General features: G+C 42.4%; 1 protein-coding gene across 1 annotated transcript in view; it reads right to left on the bottom strand.

The window, feature by feature from the left end:
* MMP20 (matrix metallopeptidase 20) overlaps window positions 1–9,996 on the bottom strand; it is a 57,990-nt gene extending 47,994 nt beyond the window's left edge. Inside the window, exons 1-2 of the mRNA XM_008055968.1 lie at window positions 9,871–9,996; window positions 551–798 (exon numbers count right to left, since the gene is read on the bottom strand). Coding sequence (XP_008054159.1) covers window positions 551–798; window positions 9,871–9,996 — 374 coding nt within the window. The remainder of the gene's footprint in view (window positions 1–550; window positions 799–9,870) is intronic.
* Window positions 9,997–24,602: the final 14,606 nt, after the last annotated feature.

Raw genomic sequence — 24,602 nt, 5'->3', positions numbered from 1 at the left:
TTGGGAGACCGAGGTAAGAGGATTGCCTGAGCCCATGGTTCAAGACTAGCCTGGGCAACTTGGTGAGACCTCATCTCTACAACTAATAAAAAAAAAATTAGCCGGGCGTGGTAGAGCGTGCCTGTAATTCCAACTACTTGGAAGGCTGAGGTGGAAGGATCGCCTGAGCCCAGCAGGTCGAGGCTGCGGTGGCCGGGATCGTGTCACTGCGCTCCAGCCTGGGCAATGAAGTAAGACTCCAACTCATAAAAAAGAAATTATCGTGTTATTTCCAACTAATAAAATGTCTGTGATGCCGAAGATGGCTAGTCATCCCGACAATCCTGAGATCTGGTGACTTGTCCTTTGTCATTGCCTAAAGGTTGGACCTAAAAATAAGATCTTATTTTTTTCTTATGGTTGTGAGGATTCAAGACTTGATGAGGAAAGATATTTTCAAAAGAAAAGGTGTGAGAGAGAGAGAGAGAGAGAGAGAGAGAGAGAGAGAGAGAGAGAGAGACAGAGAGAGAAGGCATTTCTCTCGGAATCTGGAAAGACTCTATCTCATTACCTGTATGTCAAAGTATTTTTTTTCCATTTGGGTTCACCTGGGAAGAGGCGGTAGTTGGCCACGTCGGGCACGCCACAGCGAGGCTTCTTGATCACATCCATGGTGGTTGGGTCTAGCTTCCCGGTGACTCGGAGGCCAAAGAACGCCTGCAGCTCCTTAATCTTCCTCACCATGGAGTTGCCTCCTCGGGCAGCCATCTCGCCAACCTGGTGTCCTCCTTTCCTTGTGTAATATTTGTCAAGATACGCCTGAAACGGAGAGGCAGGCTGACGTCTACAGCGGAGTCAGGGAAGTACCCATGCTTGGGTAAGATGGGGGACAACATTTCGGATGTATTAAAAACCGTGTGTAGAGGACGAGGCGGGGACTCAAAAACCCAGAATTTATTTATAAAAAGGTGTGCATTTATTCTTACATGTTTAAGCTTCAGGTACCTTTAAAGTCCTCTTTGTTTGACACAATACATCTGTCGAGATGCTTTTTCCACTGCTCAAAATGGTTTTTGAACTCATCAATATTGATGCCTTTTAGTGCTTCTGTCGTTTTTTTTGTTTGTTTCACCTCTTCCACAGCAGCAAAACTGTTTCCCTTTGAGGACCTTTTTCCGTCCGGGAAAATGAAAAAATGTCCCTTGAGGTGAGATCAGGTGAATAAGGAGGTGGGGCACGGGGGTCATATCGTTTTGGGTCAAAAACTGCGGAACACTCAGCGGGGCGTGGCCAGGTATGTGGTCATGGTGGAAGGGCCAGTCACCTGTTGGCCACAACTCGGGATGTTTCTTCTGCAAATCGCGATGCAACCTTTTTATCTAGAAGTTTTGAGAAGGCTACATGACGATTCGCAGAAAAAACATCCCGAGTTGTGGCCAACAGGTGACTGGTCCTTCCACCACGACCACGCGCCTGCCTACGCCTCGCTGAGCGTTCCGCAGTTTTTGACCCCAAACGATATGACCCCCGTGCCCCATCCTCCCTGTTCACCTGATCTCACCTTGAATGACGTTTTTTGTTTTCCCAGACGAAAAAAGTCCTCAAAGGGAAACAGTTTTGCCGATGTGGAAGAGGTGAAACAAAAAGCCACAGAAGCACTGAAGGGCGTCAACATGGACGAGTTCAGAAACTGTTTTGAGCAGTAGAAAAAGCATCCCAATAGGTGCATTGCATCAAACGGAGAGTACTTTGAAGGCGACTGAAGTTTAAACATGTAAGAATAAATACCGTTTTTCATAAATAAAATTTTTATAAGTAAATTTCTGTTTTTATGGGTCCCCCCTTGTATATTCCCATTTTTGAAAAACATTACACGTATTTGCCAGACATATATCTAAAGCTTAGGTTCATCCCAAACCAATGATTATTTTGGGACAGTGGGTATTTAAAATTATTTATTTTCGTTTGCCCACCAGTGTTTTATAGTTTTTGGCCAATGTATATAACACATATACATTTTTGCTTTACATTTTTTTAAAGGAGAAAATGATGGACAGAAATGGATGTCAACTATTTTTTCCATAGATCACGTATTGGTCATTGAAGTTCTTTGCCCAATTTGCCTAACAAGGACCATGTGGTTTTTCTGGTAAACGGTTATTAGTCTCAGATTTTCACTATGCATAATGTGAGATCAGTCTGTTTTTAACCCTCAGCGGCATTGCATTCCAGCCTTTCACGCTTTCCAAAGGCAAAGTGTTGATCCACATTTCAGCCGAGGCTGGCAATCGGGTCATGAGTATTCGGGATATGAGGTGAAGTTTCTTTTCATGGGGCAGGTTTCCTAGGACAGGCTTTTTGCCCCTTGTGGCAAGTAAAAAGAGTCATAAACTATAAGGCTTTCGTTTGTATACAAAGGCTTAACACCTCTTAGTATATGTTGTCCAAAACTCTTTTCTACGTTTTAGGATTGGGATTAGGGTAAAATGAGTGAGGCGGGGTCATGCGAACAGGGCTGAGACCTGGCCTTGGCCCAGGAATCCCATCAACCCCACTTATTTCAGGGAGATAGCCCAAGAGCAGTTGGCATTGGTGTGTCTGTGGGGGATTGGTTCCAGGATCTCTGTGAATGCCAGAATCCATAGAGGCTCAAGTCTCTGACATAAAGAGGTGTGGTATTTGTATATACCCATGCATATCCTCCCATATACTTTCAACCAGATTACTTATAATCCCTTATACAACATAAATACTGTACAAATAGTTGTGATACTGTATTGTTTAGGGGGGAAATAATGAGAAAAAAAGTCTATGCATGTTTTAGTATAAAATCAGCCATCGATTTTTTTCCCTAATATTTTCAGTCACAGTTGGCTGAATGTGGAGGGCCGACTATATTGAGTTGTATATTATTTTTCTTTCTTTCTTTCTTTCTTTCTTTCTTTCTTTCTTTCTTTCTTTCTTTCTTTCTTTCTTTCTTTCTTTTTTTCTTTCTTTCGTCAAGGTCTGCTGCCCAGGCTGGAGTGCAGTGGGACACTCATGGTTCATCCTAGCCTCGAGGTCCTAGACTCAGAAGATCCTCCTGTCTCAGCCTCCCCTGTAGCTGGGACTACAGACATGTGCCAACATGCCTGGTTAATGTTTTCCAGCTTTTGTAGAGGTGAGATTTCACTACACTGCCCAAGCTGGTCTCGAACTCCTAGGCTCAAGCAATCCTCTTGCCTTGGCCTCTCTAAGTGCTGGGATTATAGGCATGAGCCACGGTGCTCAGTCTAATTATATATAATTTTATATTTATATAGTATAGATTTGTAGATATAAATACTACATTACTCATCGGTATATTAACCATATAGTTACTTAGTATAAATTATACAAATTATTGACATTTATGCTCACACTTAAAATATATATGCAAATAATAAAAAATTAGAAGTGACCTTAATGTCTTACAACAGAGGATTTGCTAGATACATTATTTTGTATTCATGTGATACAATATTAGGCCTCTCCTAAGATTTCTGGAAAATAAATATTTAATGGCATGGAAGAATGCTCTGAATAAGTGGCAACATACTAAAGAAAGCAGAGGGGAAATCTCTGTGAGATTATAATCATAATTTAAAAAAAAACCACACACATACACATACACGCAATAAATAATGAAAGGAAGAATGCCTGGATGTTAAAGTTGATTATCTCTGGGTAGTGAAATTACGGATGACTTAATTTATTCTTTATTCCTTCCTATATCTCAAAGTTTTTTTACAATGAGCATGGACTTTTACTGTTGAGGAAAAATTAGAAAGTTGTTTGGAGAGAAGGCTCTATGTCCTCACGCAGGTCAACGGACCTTCACTCCCTGCCCTGCGTGTGAGAGCTCACCCTCCTGGCGATGCCCCTCGTAAAAAGCCGAGAGGAGGGACAGGTAGAGGCGGTGTGGAGACCAGCCCCACGCTTGGGTGAGGCGCTCAGAGCCAAGGCGGGACTGTTTGGTTCCATTTCATCGCGGGTTAGGCCATCTCAGATGAGCATTTGAGGTTTCTGATCTTTACTTGCAAGATGGAGTTGGCTGAATGAACCATTCCTGTTGATGCAAGCTAGTGCTGAGCAAAACCATGCTGGTGGCAATGTCTGAGCTGCGCTCCTTGGAGGTAAGCTCTGTGAGTGAGACCAGAGGCTCAGTATATCTGACAGTTAATTTTAAATGTTTGGCTTCCCTGTTAGGTTATATGTTATGCTCTATATTTTTAATCTTTGTTTCACAAAATAGGCCAAATAAGAGAAGATGCTCACAATAAGTTAAGTGGAAAACACGTTTGCCACTGTCATGACAGCATGAGCCTGTTTATAAACAAAAGTGACATATAGTCATAAACAGGGCTAGGATGAGGCCAGTGGTGCGTCACCAAAAGCCCAGTAATCGAGATAAAAAAAAAAAAAAAAATATATATATATATATATATTTTTTGAGTTGGAGTCTCACTCTGTCGCCCAGACTGGAGTGCAGTGGCCGCTGCCGGCCACCGCAGCCTCTACCTGCCGGGCTCCGGCGATCCTTCCGCCTCAGCCTTCCGAGTAGCCAGAATTACAGGCGCGCGCTACCACGCCCGGCTGATTTTTTGATTTATTGTAGAGATGAGGTCTCGCTGCCCAGGCGGGTCTCGAACCCGCAGGCTCAGGCAATCCACTCACCTCAGCCTCCCAAAGGCGATAAAAAATATTTTAACGCAAAATTACAAAACAACACGAAGGAAAAAAATTCAGAATAAATACGATTTCAAAATTTTAAATAAAGACAGGATGTGTTCCTTCCCTTCCTTACCCTAATCCTGGCCCTGAATCATAGAAAAGTGTTAGGAAAGGTCTAGTCTAAGAGAGTAACCGTGGTTATTCTTCATGATGGAATTAATTTTCTTTTTTTTGAGTTGGAGTCTCACTCTGTCGCCCAGACTGGAGTGCAATGGCCGCTCCTGGTCACCGCAGCCTCGACCTACTGGCTCCGGCGATCCTTCCGCTTCAGCCTTCCAAGTAGCCGGAATTACAGGCATGTGCTACCACGCCGGGCTGATTTTTTGATTTATTGTAGAGATGAGGTCTCACTGCCCAGGCGGGTCTTGAACCTGTGGGCTCAGGCAATCTGCTCACCTCAGCCTCCCAAAGGCGTGGGATTACAGGCTGAGCCACCAAACCCGGCTTGGAATTAATTTTCTACTATAAATTTATATAATTTTTATAGCCAACTGTTTGCTTCTCTAAAATATGCTCAAGATGTTAAACTTAGAGCACAAAAAGTTTATGACGGGTCATAGTAGGTAGGAATAAGACAGTACCTGTTAATACTAGTAAAAAATAAAGGATTTTGTATAGTATCTAGTATAAATAGTATTTATACTATTATTGGACTAGTATAAAAGATACTCTAAACGATTAACTCTTTAGACTAGGTTTTCAGAAGTGGAATCAATTAGTAAAAGGGCATTTTAAAATCTTTTGATACATTTAAAGGCATTTAGGCATCGAGGACCTCATTGGATCCTCACAGTAGTGTGGTCAGTAGGGCAGAAACCGACCCCATTTTATAGATGAGAAGGCTAAAACTGCAAGAAATTATAAGAATTGTCCAAGTTTGTTACTGACATAGCCCGGACCAGATCCTAGGATTTTTCAGATGACTTTAAAAGTTCTCACAAGTTCATTTCTGTGACTTAGCCGGGAAAGAAAGAAATGTGCCTTAAACTTCGCCTTGTCTTGAAGCATACTTAAATCCGAGTTGTAAACTCTTAATTCCCAGGAAGGACACCGGGCCAGTGCGTCGAATGAGTGGTGAGAGGGAGGCCTGGGTGATTGACTTGCAGGGACGGACCTGGGCCTGGGCTGTCTTTATCTGCCAAACATCGGAGAGAAGAGAAGAGACCACCTGATAATCAACTCTGAGATGCTGTGATCTTAACAATGAGGGAGCTCTTTGTTTAAAAGGCAAAATGTGAAAATATGCTTATTTGAAGACTTATCAGATGTTGAGTCACTGAGAGCTTAACATTCTGATAACTTCGTTGCAAAGTTACTGATGAGGTTTTGGCGTACTGTGCAGAGTGGAAGTGTTCCAGCGGGCACTTAGGTGTGCATGTGGCCTAGCTTTTGTGACAATGTTCTAACGCTGTCGGGCCGTCGGCTCAACACTTAACACTGGCGCTGGGTCAGAGGTTTGGGACTGATCAGAACTGCCCCATGTGTCCCCATATTCCCGGCTCCCCCATTCTCAGGATCACAGCATTTCAGGTTTGATTGTTGGGTGGTCTCTCCATTTCTCTCCGATGCTTGGCTGATAATAACAGCCCAGGCCTGCGGTCCGTTCCTGCAAGTCAGCCGCCCTGGCTTCCCGCCCACGACTCATTGGGCGCGCTGGCCCGGTGTCCTTCCTGGGAATTAAGAGGTTACAACTCGGATTTAAGTATGCGTCAAGACAAGGCGAAGTTTAAGGCCCATTTCTTTCTTTCCTGGCTAAGTCACAGAAATGAACTTGTGAGAACTTTTAAAGTCACCTGAAAAATCCTAGGTTCTGGTCCAGGCTGTGTCAGTAACAAGCTTGGGCAATTCTTGTAATTTCTTGCGGTTTCAGCTTTCTCATCTATAAAATGGAGTTGGTTTCTGCCCTTCTGACCACATTATTGTGAGGAGCCAATGAGGTCCTCGATGCCAAAATGCCTTTAAATGCACCAAAAGATTTTAAAATGCTCTTTTATTCATTGATTCCACTTCTGAAAATTTATCCTGAAAAGACAATCCTTTCAATTAGGCTGAGGTACAAAGACGCTTACAGAAACAATATTCATATGGAACAATCTATTTGTCTAACAAAGAAAATGGTCAAATAAATTATAACTCACATTCTGAAATATTTGTGACTGTTTAAAATAATGTTATGAAAATAGTATAAAAATCAAAATTTTTGTATGACAATAGTCAGTGAGAAAATAACCAAATTCGAAGACAACAATTTTAAAAAATTTTTATCACAGAAAATAAAATGGTAGTAAAAACACGACTTTTACAGTTTACATTTGAAAGATTTTATTTTTATTTTCTTTAATTATGAGTTAATAATAATGTGGTAATAATATTTTTGTTATTTTAAAGACAGTTTAAAAAATCTATTTTAGATGTTATTCTTATACTGCTAATTTTTTGGACACAAATGAGATCAGAATAAAACACCAGATTATGAGACTAGGTAAGCATTGTATCACCTCGTCATTTTCAAAGCCTTCAAACAATTAGCAAGTCAGAACTTGAAGTGGACTTAAGAACCCGTTTATCTTTCCCAGTGTAGATTTCTGTGTTGGTGGATTTTGGGGGAGAGGTGTGGGGTGTTGGAAACACGGCCTGTCTGGTGTTTCAGGCACAAAGCGCCACTGCCCTCTCTTAGCGAGTGATCTAGAAAGAGCGAGCATCTCTCCGAGCACTCTCTGCTCAGCCTGACCCAGGCCACCAGGCCCTAGACAACTCACTGCCCTTGCCTGTCTTTGGGACTCCTCCAGGACCTTCCCTGCAACTCCCAGCTCTGGACAGGCAGGCCTGACTCTGGCACTCCAAGCTCATTTGCTTGGGGCTGTGGCATGTGCTGCTTCCTGATTCTTCCTCTGCCTGGTCCCCAGATCTTTACATGACTGGCTCTTGCACACAGTACAAGTTCATCTAAAATGTTGCTTCCTTCAGAAGCCTTCCTGGACAACCCCATGGAAAGTCCCCTCACTCCCTTAACTGTCCCAGTCACTGTTATCTTGTTTAACTTTTTTCCCATTACACTATCACTTTCTGAAATAATCCTGTGCACTCATTGATTAACTTACTCATCTTCTCCCAGCACGTTCTCTCCGTTTTCCCCATGGCAACACTATAAGAACAGAGACTTGACTTGTTTTGCTTATTCATGTTCCTCCAGCACACACCCCATGGGAAGCATTCAATAAGGGAACTGCAGCTACCTGTTTTCATGTTGTTTTTGTTTGTGATTTTATCAGTCTGATGAGGTTATGTAACATTTCTGTAGACCAGGAGGTGGGACGTTACTTCTTTCTAGTTCCTGGGATCCACTTTAGAGGCTTGGGCAGATCATTCCAGCCTCCTAGAGACTGATGCCTGTCCTTGCCTGATAACCAGGACTGTTGGGCAGAAGGTGTTGTGTGCCTACTGAAAAGTGTGGACAAGTTTCCACGCTCTTTGGTCTCAGGTCTTTCTGAGAGGATGCCATCGGGGAGACTGAGGAGGGCTGACTTATTTGGGAGAGGAAGTAGTAAGGAAACACTGAAGATCCTCAACATTTCCAGGACATCCTATGGTTTCTGAACACCCCTCACCAGCCCCTGACTGACCAGACCAGCAAGAATAGCTTCACCCAAGACTTTCTGGTCTTATTCCTGAATGAACTGGTCAGGGGTTATCTAATTTTTTCTGCAAAGGGCTAGTAGTCAGCATTTTTGGCTTTGCAAGCTACACTTTGCCATGGGGGTATGGGAGCAACAAAGACAATGTGTAAACTAATGGGCGTGGCCAAGTCTGGCCCAAGAACTGTAGCTTGCCTGAACCCTGGACTGGAATGGGTCTCTGATCACCTCAGCTTGGCCCTTCTGGAGGTCACAAAGCCTCTGTAGTTTCTGAATCAGAAATGAGGTGGAGGGAGGAATTATATTGGGAAGAAGAGACCCAAAGCTCGGTGGCATTGAGCAAAGACAATTCTCAATAGGCCCCAGTATTCTGAGTTACTTGGGACTTAGTTCATCTAGAAGCAAGCTCAAATCAAAGGCAGTTCAAGTGGACAAGCCTGCCCTGGGCATCTCCTGCACTGTTCATAAGCAGGGTTGATACTCAAAATGTTGAATGCTAGTGTGGCAAGGGAACCGACCAGTTAGAATGGCAGAAACAATCGGTTTGGTCATGCAGGTGTACACGGGAGGCAATCAGCTCATGACGCAACAGCTATGCAGTATGCAGGTGTGACCTGGCAGGCAGGACAGCCATGAAGCAGAGCTGGTCATCACAGATGTGCTATCATCGTGACAGACTTTTGAAAGCGAGGCCTGTGTGCAAAAGCATCCCCTCCACACACCTTTCCTAGTGTTGGAAATGACATCCTCAGAAATTCATTTCTTCAGGTTAAGAATGCCATCCTCTTTTTAAACACAAAAACACTCGGAAGCATAGAAACACTGAATCATTTGGAGTCAAGCAGTCTTGGCAAAAATTCTGATATGAATTATTTGTATCGAACCCTTTCCAACAGTTGTATGGGACAGATCTTAAAGAGGCAAACACAGAAAGTGTACACAAGTAGGGTTAATTGGAGTCCATGCTTTGGAGAGGGAAGGGCCTCAGATGAAAAGATTGGCATCCAGGGAAGACTTAGTCCACTTTAAATGTCGATCACATTTTGCCCTGGTACAGGAGCCATTTATAAATGTGAACACAGAAAATCGTTTTGCTGTGACTCCTAGAAAACTTAGCACTAAAGTCACAACCCGCCTCTAGAATGTGAATTTTATACCTTGGTTTTTGTTTTTCTGTCTGTTTTTCCTCCTGTGTTATTGCTTAAACACTTGTTTTGTCTTTTTGTACTGTGTGGTCTTTTGCAAACCACCACAAATACTATATGAAGCAAGATTCCTAGATAGATATTTATATTTATTCATCTATTTATTCAGTCATGCAACACATGCACCTAATAGGCACCAGACACCACTCTTAGATGGACAGGTGAGAGCATTGATTCGATGCCTAAGGACTTACAAAATGATTTTAAAAGAACAATGCAATTTCACTTATTTTCTCACTAAGCCCTTTTAGGTTTTCCGAGGCAGGAGGGAAGAGGGAATTGGGCAAAGATGCACAAACCTGTGCGAGGTGGTAGTTGTTCCTCCAGGTCCTGGGGGTGGCTGCAAATAAGGAGGGGGCTGCAGTGGAGAGCTTCAAGGCCGTGATGAGGAGGACAGCAAGGCCAGATGCAGGGAGCACCTTCATCTCGCCGCGGCAGCGTGGTAATTATATCAGCCCGGGGGATGGCAGAGAGTGCACATTTGCACTTCGACCTTGAGCTCCTTTTATAGAGTCAAGCAGGTCTGGGCCCTCTAAGCAAGGATGATTCATGTCTCAAACGATAATTACACAGCTCATCTCGCTCCCTGATGACGGGGTAGCACAACCGTACACAGGAATCAGGGAGAGCTTCGTTCTTGGCCAATGGCGAGTGGAAAAAGGAGAAAAACAGTCACTTTTCATGAAGTTTGTCAACTCCTTATGCAAACTGGGATATACTTGATTGATTGGAACCCAACTCAACAAAAACCTGTGCTTCATCTCAATTGGGGAGGGTCTTTTTCCATCCTACTACAGAAAAGTTAACTGATTAGAATAGAATTGAAAATGTCCTCACTGCAATCCTGTGCTCTCCACACTTTCACCTCAATCACCTGTATCTTCTGCATCCACCTCAATATTTCTCAGTAATGAATGCTGTTCGTAATGGTGGCTCTGAGACATGCAAGATCCCGAATCTTTAAGACAACATTGTATTATGCTGTGCTGACCTAGGGTGGAAAGAGTGGATGACTGTTAGAAAGCTTTTGAATGAATTAACACAAGAATTATGTCTTGGTTAACCAAAACATTGGCAGGATGCCTCAATCTCTGTGCAGTCTGGCTAATTGAAGTCATATTTTTTTCCTGGTTCTCATTAAGACTGATTTTGATCTGAATATACCATGGAGAAATGGTATCGTATGATGGACAAAGCGTTTTGGAGTCACACAAATGAAGATTAAATTTTAGCTTAAGGTACTTCCTAGCTGTTTGATCTTGGACAGGTTGTTTAATCTCTTGCAAACATCATTTTTTTAAATCTTCAAAAGACTGACAATAATACTATCATGTGTAAACTCCCTGGTGTTATAGGGTAACATGTCATATAGGATGATATCTGCTAGCACCCCTAGACAGCCATTAGATCTGGGTTTCAATCCTAATGTTGACACCTGTCCATATGACTTGGTGCAGGTTGATTGATCTCTTTCAATTGTGGTATTTTCATCTGTAATAGGGGGAAAGATGTTGCTTTTTAGGATTGTCATACAGAGGTCAATCTCGTTGTAACAAAGCTCTTAGCAAAATTGCTCGGTAGACATTGTTCAGTTTATCTTTTTATTTTGGTGCCAGGTACCTGGTAGACTTCTCACAGCTTTTCTGAATAGGTGAATGGAAGATCAGATCCGTGATTCTTGAAGTGATTCCTGGACCAGTATCATCCTTATCACCAGGAGACGTGTTGGAAATGTGAAACCTCAGACCCTACCCAGACTTACTTAATCAGAAGTTCTAGCAGTAAGCCCTGGAGGGCTGCTCTTTGACAAACTCTCCAGATAATTCTGATGCCTTCTGCAGTTGGAAAAGCACTGGGTTGGTTGAGTGCATAGAATTGTGGGACCTGAAATGAAATGAACAAACATGTAAAAAGTGCCAAGGACATCCCAGTCACAGAGGATATTCAATACCGCCTTGTCATCTGGGACTGCGTTTTTTAGTAGTGACACACTTGATATTTAAAAGTCACGTGTGAGGGCTGTTGCAGATAATTTATTATTAATACCTTGTTAAACAATGAAAGTACGTGCATAACCTTCACATTTAGACTAGATTTAAGGTTATTCCTGTAGAGATTCCTCTCTTTCTCACTCTGTGGCATTCTGATATATTCTTTGTGCATGAAAGAGAAAGTGATGGAATTACAGCCAGTGTGTGGGATGTAGTAAATAACTCCAGGTACTAGGCAAGAGTTTGTCACACATGCACACCTCGTCTCTGTCACATGCTGTGAGATGCACAAAACATGTGACTCCCAGGGAAAAGAAAGAAACCTAGATCTATTAGATACATTCTCCTAACTAAATTGTAACCTCTTTGAAGTTCGCGTGATACAAAAATGGCACTTCCCCAAGTTGGTTGAATGAATGAGTCTATAAACATATACTGATTTTTACTGTTTGGTTTCAGGAAGGGAAAGAGATATTACGATAATCTTTCAAAATGTGTATTTATGTGTTCTCCTGTCCTTCACAGCCCTACTACTGCACCTACACAATGGTTGTCAGAATCGAAGAACAAGGACTACATCCTTGAAACTTCCTTTTGGCTGGTCAAGTCTTTTCTTTTTTTCTTCCTGAGACACTGTTCCAATTCATCATGATGGCCTCAGTGCAGAGGCAGACAAGGAAGTGTGTGTTGGAGTGGAAGGAATGATGGTAAGAAATTTGAGAGCTAGTAGAGAGGAGATAGTCTCACTGCTAGAACTCTGAAGAATATTCTAAGTTCCACTTATGGAAGCAGATTGAAGTAAAAAAACTTCCTATAAGATGTGATCTAGATACTTCTACAAGGTTCTAGTCACCACTCTTCTAACGCACGAATGCAACCCATTCCAATGTTCCCAAGTGCAACATTTCAATTGCTAAGTGCAAAAATTTTGAAGAAGCAATTTATGTTGGAGTAAGTCATTTACACGTTAGTGTATTATAATAAGTAAACTTCATCCTAGACCCAGTGCTAGGCAAAATTTTTGACTTTCTCATAGACAGAGTGACAGATTCATGTCTGGTCATTTCTCACTAAGATTTACCACTTCCTGATTTTTCTTTCTCCTCAGGGGAGAGAAAAGTTGCTTTCTTTCTATCATTCTTGTATCAAGTCTAAATTTTTTTTTTTTGAGTTGGGGTTTCACTCTGTCACACAGGTTGGAGTGCCGTGGCACAATCACGGCTTCCCACAGCCTTGACCTTCAGGGCACAAGTGATCCTTTCACCTCAGACTCCTAAGCAGCTGGGACTACAGGTGTGCACTACCATGCCTGGCTAATTTTAAAAATTTTTTGTAGAGATGAATTCTTGCAAGGTTGCCTAGGCTGGTCTTGAACTCCTGGCCTCAAGAGATTCTCCCACCTCAGCCTCCCAAAGTGCTGGGAATACAGGCGTGAGCCACGATGGCTGGACTTCCAACCTTAATTAATTAATTATTTTTAAGTTGGGGTCTCACACTGTCTCCCAAGCTGGAGTGCAATGGTGTGATCATGGTTCTCTACAGCCTCAATTTCCTGGGCTCAGGTGATCCTTCCACCTCAGCCTCTTGAGTAGTTGTGACCACAGGTGCACACCACCACACCTGGCTAATTATTTTTATTTTGAAGAGACAGGTCCCACTATGTTGCCCTGTTGGTTGGGCCTGGGTCATGTGCCCTCACCCTGATGTCCAGGGGTGGGAAGTGGGAGGACCACCCCAACTTGGCCTCCATAGGAAGCAGGACACCTTCCACAAAGACCACTGACAACATATATAATGGAGAATGTCCATTAGAAAAAAAAACCCCATCCCCCAAAATGTTCAACACTGTCAGTGACCTTCCTAAACTTCTGTCTCCTTTTCTGTAAAATGGTGGATAATTATACGTATATTAGCAGAATGTTGGGAGGATTAAAATGGCCAGTGGATGTTTAGTGCTGAGCACAGTTCATAAACATGAGATTTCAGAATTGCTTTCTGCCACGGTTTGCACAAATCTTCCAGAGATACTGTGATGAATTAATAAAGTATGAATATGAAGGGCAAAAACTGGAATTATCTTTTGGAGGGCAGGTTGCTTGTTGTCCACTCAGAATTTGTTCCTCCATATCAAATGGTAAACCAAAGGTTTGAGAAGGTTGTGTCAGGAACAGGTAACCGGTTCTTCCACCATGACAATGCACCTACCCACACCATGTGGCGTGTTCAGCAATTTTTGACCAAAAATGACATGACCCCTGTTTCCCACTCTCCTTATTCACTGAACTCACCTTAAGCAACTTTTTTTTTGGTTTCACAGATTAAAAAGTCCTCAGAGGTAAATATTTTGTCAATGTGGAGAAGATGAAACAACAAATGGCAGAAGCACAAAAAGACATTAACATTGTCGAGTTCAGAGACTGTTCTGAGCAGTGGAAAAAGCATTTTTTTTTGAGTTGGAGTCTCACTCTGTCGCCCAGACTGGAGTGCAGTGGCCGCTCCTGGCCACTGCAGCCTCGACCTCCTGGGCTCCGGTGATCCTTCCGCCTCAGCCTTCTGAGTAGCCGGAATTACAGGCATGCGCTACCACGCCCGGCTGATTTTTTGATTTATTGTAGAGATGAGGTCTCGCCAAGTTGCCCGGACGGGTCTTGAACCCGTGGGCTCAGGCAACCCACTCACCTCAGCCTCCCAAAGCGGGGGATTACAGGCTGAGCCACCGAGCCTGGCTGGAAAAATCATTTTTATAGGAGTATTGCATCAAATGGAGAATACTTTGAAGGCGACTGAGGTTTAAACATGTAAGACTACATACACAATTTTTTATAAATAAATTCCAGGGTTTTTTGGGGTTCCCCCTCGTATATGGCATTGTCTTACTTCTAAGACACCGTCAGTTACTGTATTGAGCATTGACTAACAGCGGTGGGAAAAAATAAAGCATTACTTTGTTAAATATATACAATGGCATATTACATATTGTTATATATTTTTTGTCTTTCACCGCTAGAACGCAAGCTCCATGAGGACAAGGACTATCTAAATTCTCTTCACAGCATCATCCCTAGTGTATAGAATGGTGATAGACACAAAATAGGTATTCAATAAATGGTTGTTGAATAAATGAATGCATGAATAAGTGATCTGTTAATAGAATGATTCAAGATACAAATATATGTATATATAAAAGACTGTCCCCAGAGGGATACATTTTTTTTTGAGTTGGAGTTTCATTCCTTTGCCCAGGCTGGAGTGCAGTGGCATGCTCACAGTCACCCCAGCATTGACCTCCTGGGCTCTGGCGATCCTTCCTGCTCAGCCTTCCAAGTAGCCAGAACTACAGGCCCGTGCTACCACGCCCGGCTAATTTTTGATTTATTGTAGAGATGAGGTCTCACCAAGTTGCCTGGGCTGGTCTTGAACCCATGGAGTCAGGCAATCCACTCGCCTCGACCTCCCAAAGTACTGGGATTACAGCCTGAGCCACCGAGTCCAGCCTGAGGGATATATTTTAAATCAACCCATATAATGGCTCAAATGAAAGTGTATAGCTTTGCCCTAAGGGGTCAGAACCTTTATTACACCCTTATTATATGCCAGACATTGAGCCAAACACCTTATATACATTTTCCACACAGCTTTCTGATGCCCATTTTTCAAGAGAAGAATTTTGGGTTCAGGGAGGATAAATAAATTGTTAAGTTGACATAGATATTAAGTGATGGCTCCAGGATTTTCACCCAGATCTGTTAGACCCCAAAACCTGTGTTCTTTACAGTTTCAGGAAGCATCCATGGGTGCCTTTGGTGAGCAGTGCCCTAGGAGAGCTGGACGTCAAGCTGGCTGGCAGGCTTGTCCCTAGGTTGACCCCAGCTGCTTTGCAGTTTCCAGGCATGCCCGTGTGTCTGACCTGCACAGAACTTGGGCAAACCAGACTGTCCAAGCTCCCTGGCTGGTGATGACTTTTCTCACGGCAAATGATTCTTTTGTTACTTGGGTTTCAATATTTCAACCTCTAGTGAATATAACTTTTGCAAATGACTAAATGTCTCGATTTGCAAGGAGTCTAGTCACAACCTGGTACATTTTTCAAGGTCAGGAATGCCTCTCAGGAATGCCACTAGCTACCTTTCAGTCCATACCTGTCCTTACCATGGACTTTCTTCCAAATATCTCTGGTAAAAATGCGCCACTTGGAATGATCAATTTTAAAAAGGTGTTCATTTAATTGTAAATTATATCAGATTCTATTTTGTAAGGATTTTTTTAAGTTTAGAAATATTTGATAAGAATACAGAATAACCCTAACTGATAATTTGAATTTCTAGGTAAATTCATATTCTGTAATCAGATGGAGTAAAAATAGAAGAAAGAGTGTGTTTAAAGCCAAAGATGATTTTTAGAATACCATACAGAAAATGAGAGAAAATGATCTTACCTCTCACGTGTGAGAATGAGCTCAGAGAGGGCCTGGCAGGCTCAGATCCAGAAGCCAGCTGATCTTCACCAAGAACAGGAACAGAAAGAGGACTGGGAAGGGAAGACAAGAAAATAAAACACACACTTGCCCTGTACTCACGTGATTTTGGCTAGGGAGTAGGAAGGAACCGTCTGATCTGGCAACTGTTGGCAGTGAGCCGAGCTGTTGACAGAGGTTTGTGGAGTGGCCTTCACACAGTTGAGCAGAGACCAGGAAACCAGGACTGGATTCTGTGGGGGCTCTGCCTGTTTGTTTGGCCAAATTTTATTTATGTGAAGCATCTATAATTTATACATATTTATTTATATAGTTTATACACATAGTAAGTAAAACATTTTCTATTTTTTTTTTTTTTTTTAGTTAAAGTCTCACTCTGTCACCCAGGCTGGAGCAGTGGCATACTCACAGTCACCATCACAGCCCCGACCTGCTGGGCTCAGGCGATCCTTCCACCTCAGCCTTCCAAGGAGCTGGAACTACAGGCGTGTGTCATCACGCCTGGCTAATTTTTTGATTTATTGTAGAGACGAGATCTCATGAAGTTGCCCAGGCTGGTCTCAAACACCTGGGCTCAGGTAATTCTCTTGCCTCTGCCTTCGAAGTGCTGGGATGACAAGCGTGAGCCGCTCATGCCCGGCCCACTCACGTTTTCAATAAACATTTATTGAGTATCAGACACTTGTTAGGCACCAGGAATACAGAGATATGAGATATTGTTTGTACACTCCAGGAGCTCAAAAAAAAAAAAAAAAACAACAACAAAACACAAAAAAACCCTGCCGCAAATTGAACTTAGAATAAAAGCTTAGATAAAAATTGACTGAATATTTGTGACAAAAATGTGCCTTTACATTGCAAACTGGCAAAAGCCTTCTGAAAAGCAATGAGGCAACACATATCAAGAATTGTGAAAGATGTATATTTTGGGAGCCATCTTCCACTCCTGAGAACATAATTTAAAAGAATTAAAGCAAAAGTGTTTATTTTATGCTTAATTATAATAGCACAAACCTGGAAACAACTTATAGGGAAGTGGTTACATGTATTATGGCAACTCAACGATATATAATTTGGTTATTAAAAATAATTTAGTGGCCGGGAACAGTGGCTCATATCTGTAATCCCAACACTTTGGCAAGCTGAGGTAAGAGGATTGCCTGAGCCTGGGGGTTCGAGACCAGCCTGGGCAATTTGTGAGACTTCATCTCTACAATAAATGAAAAACTTAGCTGGGGGTGGTGGTGTGTGATTCCAGCTACTTAGGAGGCTGAGGTGGAAGGATTGCCTGAGCCCAGCAGGTTGAGCCTATGGTGGCCTTGAGCGTGCCACTGCACTCCAGCCTGGGTGACAGAGAGACTCTGACTCAAAAAAAAAAAAAAAAAGATTTAGTAATGTGTAAAATGTTGGGGGGGATAAAAACCAAACAAACAATTTTCACCAAAAAAAAAAAAGCAAATATGAAATTACACAAAATTTGATTCTAAGTCTGCTAAAGAAAAATGTATAGGTAAAAAAGTTGGAACAAAACCCGCAAAACTGAAAACAGTGGTGTGAGGGTGGTAGAGCCTTAAACCCATTGATTCTTGCAGCTTCTTTTAATGCTGCCCTGCATTTTTTAAAAACAGTAAGCGAAAGTTTGAAAAGCTATATCCATGTACTCTTTAAAATTGTATTTGAGGGGCCAGGTGTGTTGGCTCATGCCTGTAATCCCAGCACTTTGGGCGGCCGAGGCAGGAGGACTGCTTGGACCCAGGAGTTCACAAGCAACCTGGGCAACTTCGCAAGACCATGTCTCTACACATTTTTTTTTTAAGTAAAAAAAAAAAAATGTATTCAAGAAAACAGAAGACCAGCGGTGTATCTCATTCATTTGTTGAGCCGTGGTTCCTCCCTTTACTCGGTCTAGGACTCTGGCATATATTCTATACGCTGGCCCTAGGTTGAGGGCTGAAGGGAAAGAAGGTAAGGAAAACCTGCCCTTCTGAGGCAGAAGGATCGCCTGAGCCCAGCAGCTCGATGCTGGGGTGGCTGTGAGTGTGACACTGCACTCCAGCCTGGGCGACCGAGTGAGACTCTGACTCAAAAAAAGATAAAGTAAAATAAAAAGAAAGAAAAAAAGAAAACCTGCCACCTGCCCTCGCTTCCAAGGTCTTAGGTTCTCCAGGGAGAGCTCAGATCTCAACTCTAAACGTCCTGTGGTGTAGTTAGTAATAGAGGTATTTAAAGATCTAGCTGGGGGCCGAAGAGGGAAAGCCCACCTCTGCCTGGGCAGTGGAGGACGGACTTGAAATGGAGAAAGAGCAGGGCCAGGGTGGGCTTCCCATGGTGGTGGGGCTTTGCTGAGTGTTGCCTGCCAGCGGGGCCAGAGCGCACCCCAAGAGAGGTGAGACGAGGGAGGGACAGGGACAGGAAGCAGGAAGGGGGGGATTCCAAACAGAGGAGCTTATGGGATGAAGAGATGTCAAAGAGCATCCATTCTTTAGAAACCGAAGGAAAGAAACCTTTTTATGCACAAGGCGGCTCCAGGCAGCCACAGGAGATGGAGCAGAAAAGGAAGGCAGAGGCCTGTCTGCAGGAGGATGCCTCTTTCCCACAATTCCAGGGACCAACACACGAAGACGGAGGCCAGGAGGCTCTTGCTGGGTGAGTCATGGCCTAAGGTGAAAGCCCAAGCTGCAGGGCCAAGGTGCAGGCCTGAGATGAGGCTTCAGGTGCACAGCCGGAATCCGGTTGGTAAACGAAGATGGTGGAAGACGGACAGATGGCCTGGGACAAGTCTGGAGAAGCCACAGATCAGCCAGGGCCTTGGAGGGCTTGCGAGGTTTATTTAAAGGGCCCAGAGAGGGGTGGACTGGGCAACGTCATGGGAGCCCTGCGTGCCAGGTCAAGGCATCTAGACATTAGCGGTTTGTGATGGGAAACCACTGGAGGGTTTCCTCCTCAGCAATGACATGATTGGGTCTGCATTTACAGGAAAACTACTCTGAAAGGAGTGTGGAGGCTTGATTGGGGGAGCCACAGGACACGGAGGGGTGGGTCATAGGCGGCCTGGTCAGAAGGCTAACAGTTACGTTTATTTTAGATGGTGAACCAGGAGAGATATATGCCTGTGAGTATGCTTAGCATTTTGCTTATTCGTGTAAAATCCCCAGCCTGTCAAGCAATGATCACCCATGTGAACTTTTGAGGTTGGGCAGTAAATGTGTTTACAGCTGCCTTGCGGAGGGTGGGATGTCAAAAGTTTCAATAGAATGCATTTCACTTGCCCAATCATTTTAGTGAGTCAATTTGCTAAATTATAGACCGTTTCATTGTACGGATCAGCAATTTCTGGAAGTTGATATTTTGCCCAGTAGTTTCTTTTGAAAGTTTCCATTTTTTCCTCTGAGGTTCGTCTACATGTAAATTCTGGTTAACTATTTTAAGGGATCTCCCACACCCCTTGTGCTGTGGCTTGAATGTTCGCATACTCCCCAAATTCATATGCTGAAATCCTAATCCAAGGTGATGATATTAGGAGGTGAGGCCTTTGAGAGGCGATTAGGTCGTGAAGGCGGATCCGCATGATGGAGATTAGTGCCCTTGTAAATGGGGCTTCAGAGAAAGCTAACTTGTCTCTTCCACCAAGTGTCGTCTCAGCAAAGCAGTGCCATCTAAGCATGGGAAAGGGACCTTGATCTGGGACGTCTCAGGCTTCAGAGGGAAATTTTTGTTGTTTATAAGGGGGAACCCCCAAAAGTCAGAATTTATTAAAGAATTATGTATTTATTCTTCCATGTTTAAACTTCAGTCACCTTCAAAGTTCTCTCCATTTGATGCGATACACCGATTGAGACACTTTTTTCACTGCTCAAAACAGGTTTTGAACTCATTGACATTGATGCCTTTTAGTGCTTCTGTCATTTTTTGCTTCACCTCCTCCACGTGGGCAAAACGCTTCCCTTTGAGGACTTTTTTCATCCAAGGAAATGAAAAAATGTGGCTCTGGGTAAGACAGGGTGAATAGGGGAAGTGAGGCACGGGGATTATTCCATCTTTGGTCCAAAAATGATGAAAACTCAGCGTGGTATAGGCAGATGCATTATCATGGTGAAAGAACCAGCCACCAGTTTGCCGCAAAAAAAATCCACTGAAGCCGAATGCAGCCTCTCACAGCAGTGCTAGCTGGTACACTAATGATGATGCGTTCCTAGAACACTTACCCAGCGGGGGAAGCCTGGACTACAAGGGGTCTGCCCTCCAAGACATGATTCCAATCTTTGGGGTCCTCCTCATATAAGCCACCAGTTTATAGTGTTTTGTTGTAGCAGCTCAAGTGAACAGAGACAAACCTGGAACATTTGTGGTGCTAGGTAGTAAGGAAGTGCTCAGAGAATGGTAGAGGCATGTCTAAAGGACATAAGCCAGCTTGCCGGAGGCCCCTTTGGCCTGATCTGGGACATTCCCAATGCACAATGATGGTAATGGCCTAGCCATCACTGAAGAAAATAAAAGCTCACGGGTTTGTACTGATAGAAACAAGCCAACAAATAGTGGAGAAAGCGCTTGCTCATGGCAAAAAGCCAACTGATAAGTAAATGTAGAAAGAACGATGGCTTTAGAAAAACATGCATTTGGTTGATAGGGAAATACAAACCAAACAATAAGAAAATAGTTAAAATACTGTTACCAAAAAGACTGAAAATCGTGGATCCTGGCAAGGACGCAGACAAAGGAAACAGCTGGTGGGAATGTAAATCAGCACAGCCACTAAGAGAAATGCTATGAAGATTTCTTTAAAAATGAAAAATCGATCTACCACATGATCCGGCAATCCCACCGCTGTGTCTTTATCCAAAAGAAAGGAAATCAGTATATCAAAAGACTATCTGTTGGCCCATGTTTACTGCAGCCATAGCCAAGATATGGAATCAACCTTAGTGTCAATCAACAGATAAAGAAAATGTGAGATAGACACAATGGAATACTATTCAACCACAAAACAATTAAATCCTGTCATGAGCAGCAACGGGGATGGAACTGGAGATCATTATGTTAAATGAAATAAGCCAGATACAGGAAGACACATATAGCATTTTCTCATACTAATTTGGAGCTAACAAAGTTGATCTCACAGAGGCAGAGAGTAAGAATTATGGTTACTAGAGACTGGGAAGAGGAATGAATAACTAAATAGATGTGGGAGAAATAAAAGCACTTCCTTTTAGTTGAAATCCAACAAATAAATGCAGAGGAAATGTTGGAGGTAGAAAATCACCACTGCATGAATTGTTTCAGGCAAGCATCGACTGCTGATGCTAAAATCAGAGGCAACAGTAACATGAATTATAGGCAGGATGTTTACATAAGTCTCATGGTGCCTCTTCACAAGGTAAGAAATATAAAGGGGAAAACAGGAAGTGAAAAAATCCGAAAGACATCATCAGGATCAAGGAACCAGTTAGTTCCATTCCATCTTCAGGAATGGAACAAATTGATATCACTTTGTGATGTACCAACAAGGACATGGCCCAACTTCTGTGGTATTCTTGGCAAAAAAGTAGAACTTGAATTTAACCATGAGGAGACATCAACAAATTCCAAACTGAGGGGCATCCTTTAAAATAACCGGCCAATACTTTTCCAGGTGAGTGGATTGCCTGAGCCCAGGTGCTCGAGACCAGCCTGGGCAACTTGGTGAGACCTTGTCTCTACAATATATATATTTTAAAAAAGTTAGCCGGGCATGGTAGTGCACGCCTGTAGTTCCGGCTACTTGGAAGTTTGAGGCAGAAGGATCATCAGAGCCCAGCAGGTCGAAGCTGGGGTGACTGAGGGTGACACTGCACTCCAGCCTAGGCAACAGAGTGAGACTCTGACTCAAAAAAAAAGGAAAAGAAAATAACTGGCCAATATTTTTCACAAGTGCCAAAGTTATGAAAGATAAAGACTGAGGAAATGCTGCAGGCTAAAGGAGAATAAAGGGCCATGATGACTAAATGCAATGTATTGCTCTGAATTTGTCCCTAGATAAGAAAGAGACTAGAGGAACATCATGAACAATTGGGCCCATAGATTAGATCAGACCTTCTCAACATTTGGAGTCCTTTGGTTGAAGCCATTCGAAAAAGGGAGACACAAATCCTTTAGTCTAGGGTGGGGAGCATCTAGATAGCGCACCATCATGCCCACTACACCCACAAATCCCATGATCTAGGTTGAGGTGCCCAACATTTTGGCCGCATTGAGTAAAGAGGGCCACACATAAATTATATAATATAGTTAGTGTATATACATAATAAGACTTTTTTCATTTTTTATGTTTTTTATTATAAGGTTTAGAAAAATGAGAACAATATAAAACTAGTGAGAAATTTGACCTAGTTTTTGTAAAACTAATCTATCAACATCTGGTTCGATGCCAGTGGTGGCAGTTCTCAGTGAATTCTCAAGTTGCTCGTCAGAAATGTGTGTCTGAATTTTGCTCTGTGTGTACTTCCTCACTGAAAAAACTGCTCACAAGTATAAGTGTTGCCAAAAAGCCATGTCATGAATAAGGCGTGATTGTGAACTTCAGAAAGGGAACCACGCATGGGGTCAAAGAAAATAAATGCTAAAAAAACAGGATGTTAGCAGATTGTGTGGGGCCACATTCCTAGTTGTTCTGGACTGCATGTAGCCTGCGGGCTGAGGGATGGAAATGCCTGATCCAGGTGATTTGGATTCATCACTGAGGGTAGTAATGGAGGGCTACATTTCTTATGAATCCTCTAGCTCCCAGTAAACTTATATGGGAGGCATGTCAGCCAGGGACACAAATCTAACCTTTCCATTGAGCTCAAAGGCAGTAAAGCGACAACAAAAACAAAAAAAATGCTTCAATTTGGAGTCAGGTGGGCAAGAGTTCTTCTTTTCTTTGAGACAGTTACGAAGGCAGAATACTGAAAACTATCAGTCAACTACTTTTAAAAAAAATCTGGAAACAGCAGGACAAGGAAGACCAAAAGGATTTGGGTCACACAATGGCAGAGCCATTACCTACAGTTTCTACAAAGGACAGAGTAGAGCTCAATGACACAGTGGGAACTGAATCGAAAACATATTTGATAATAATGATTTAGAATAATTTGATTCTAGCCATTTAGTTTCACAGCCCATCAATGCTCGTTATTACATTTAATGTTTCTGCTCAGAGGATAAAAAAGATTTGGAGCATTGAATTATGTAAAAGCAATCATTTCAAAATGTTCTGAGAAAGGATTTTAGTAGAATTGAGAAGACAGTTGCTGAACATAAAGATTTGCATTTTTAGATAAGGAAAAGAATCAGAAAGTGCAATGCGTGTGACAGTGATTTAAAAAGAAGAAGATATAAATTAAGGCTGGTTGTCCCAAGCCATATAGTCATAGTAATTCATGAGCACACACTAAAACAGTCACAGAACTTCCTGTTCAAAGTTCCCAGCAAATAAAACTTTGCATTCATCAAACTTTAACGATTTTATTTTAATCTTTATGAGGGTAGAGCCATAGCCTCTCTTATTCTGTGATCCCAGAGTATTCATGTCAATGTTTTCTCAAGACTTAAATAATGGTTAAATATAACCCCAATTTTGTTTTAGAAACCCTTTCCCTAATTATTTAGGACAAATTTAAAGGATAAAATTCACTAGTTAGGGTTCATTTACAATGAATTAGAATCTAAACAAGGGTAATTCCATTTCGGGGAGGAATTATTAGTGCATTTGAGATGCAAGCAATGTTTTTGTAACAAGACAACAGACCTGACAACCTCTTTCCAGAATACCTGTTTGGACAAATCTGTTTATGTATAGTGATGGGAAATTTAAGTTAATTAAGTTACTTTAAAATTATATATATACACACACACATGATTGCGAGATAAATGGGCACTATGACTGTGTGATCTTGGGTACATTATTTAACTTTTCTAAACTAAAATAGTTTATTTATGAAATGAGAATATTAAACCTACTCTATCAAGCTGTATGAATTAAATGAGATGGTGTATGTAAATGCTTAGTGCCTGGAAAGTAGAAAGAATTGAATATTAAGTGATTGTTATCATTATATAGCAATTGATATTATGTACACCTATATAATATGCCATTATATATATATCTATTTTTTTTTTTTGAGTTGGAGTCTCACTCTGTCACCCAGGCTGGAGTGCAGTGGCATGCTCACAGCCACCCCAGATCGACCTGCTGGGCTCAGGTGATTCTTCCACCTCAGCCTTCCAAGTAGCTGGAATTACAAGTACGCACCACCATGCCTGGCTAATTTTTTGATTTATTTTAGAGATGAGATTTTGCCAGGTTGACCAGGCTGGTCTTGAACCCATGGGCTCAGACAATTCTCTCACCTCAGTCTCCCAAAGTGCTGGTATTATAGGCGTGAGCCATAGCCTGGTCATACTATTCATATGTAGTCATTATTATTATTATTATTATTTGTTGTTGTTGTTGTTGTTTTTGAGTTGGAGTCTCACTCTGTTGCCCAGACTGGAGTGCAGTGGCCGCTCCCGGCCACCGCAGCCTCGACCCTGCTGGGCTCCGGCAATC

Source organism: Carlito syrichta, unplaced genomic scaffold, assembly GCF_000164805.1.
Source record: "Carlito syrichta isolate Samal-C Ts95f unplaced genomic scaffold, Tarsius_syrichta-2.0.1 Scaffold302054, whole genome shotgun sequence".
Classification (NCBI taxonomy): domain Eukaryota; kingdom Metazoa; phylum Chordata; class Mammalia; order Primates; family Tarsiidae; genus Carlito; species Carlito syrichta.
The sequence above is the reverse complement of the archived record's forward strand: the minus strand, read 5'-3'. Positions and strand labels throughout refer to the sequence as shown.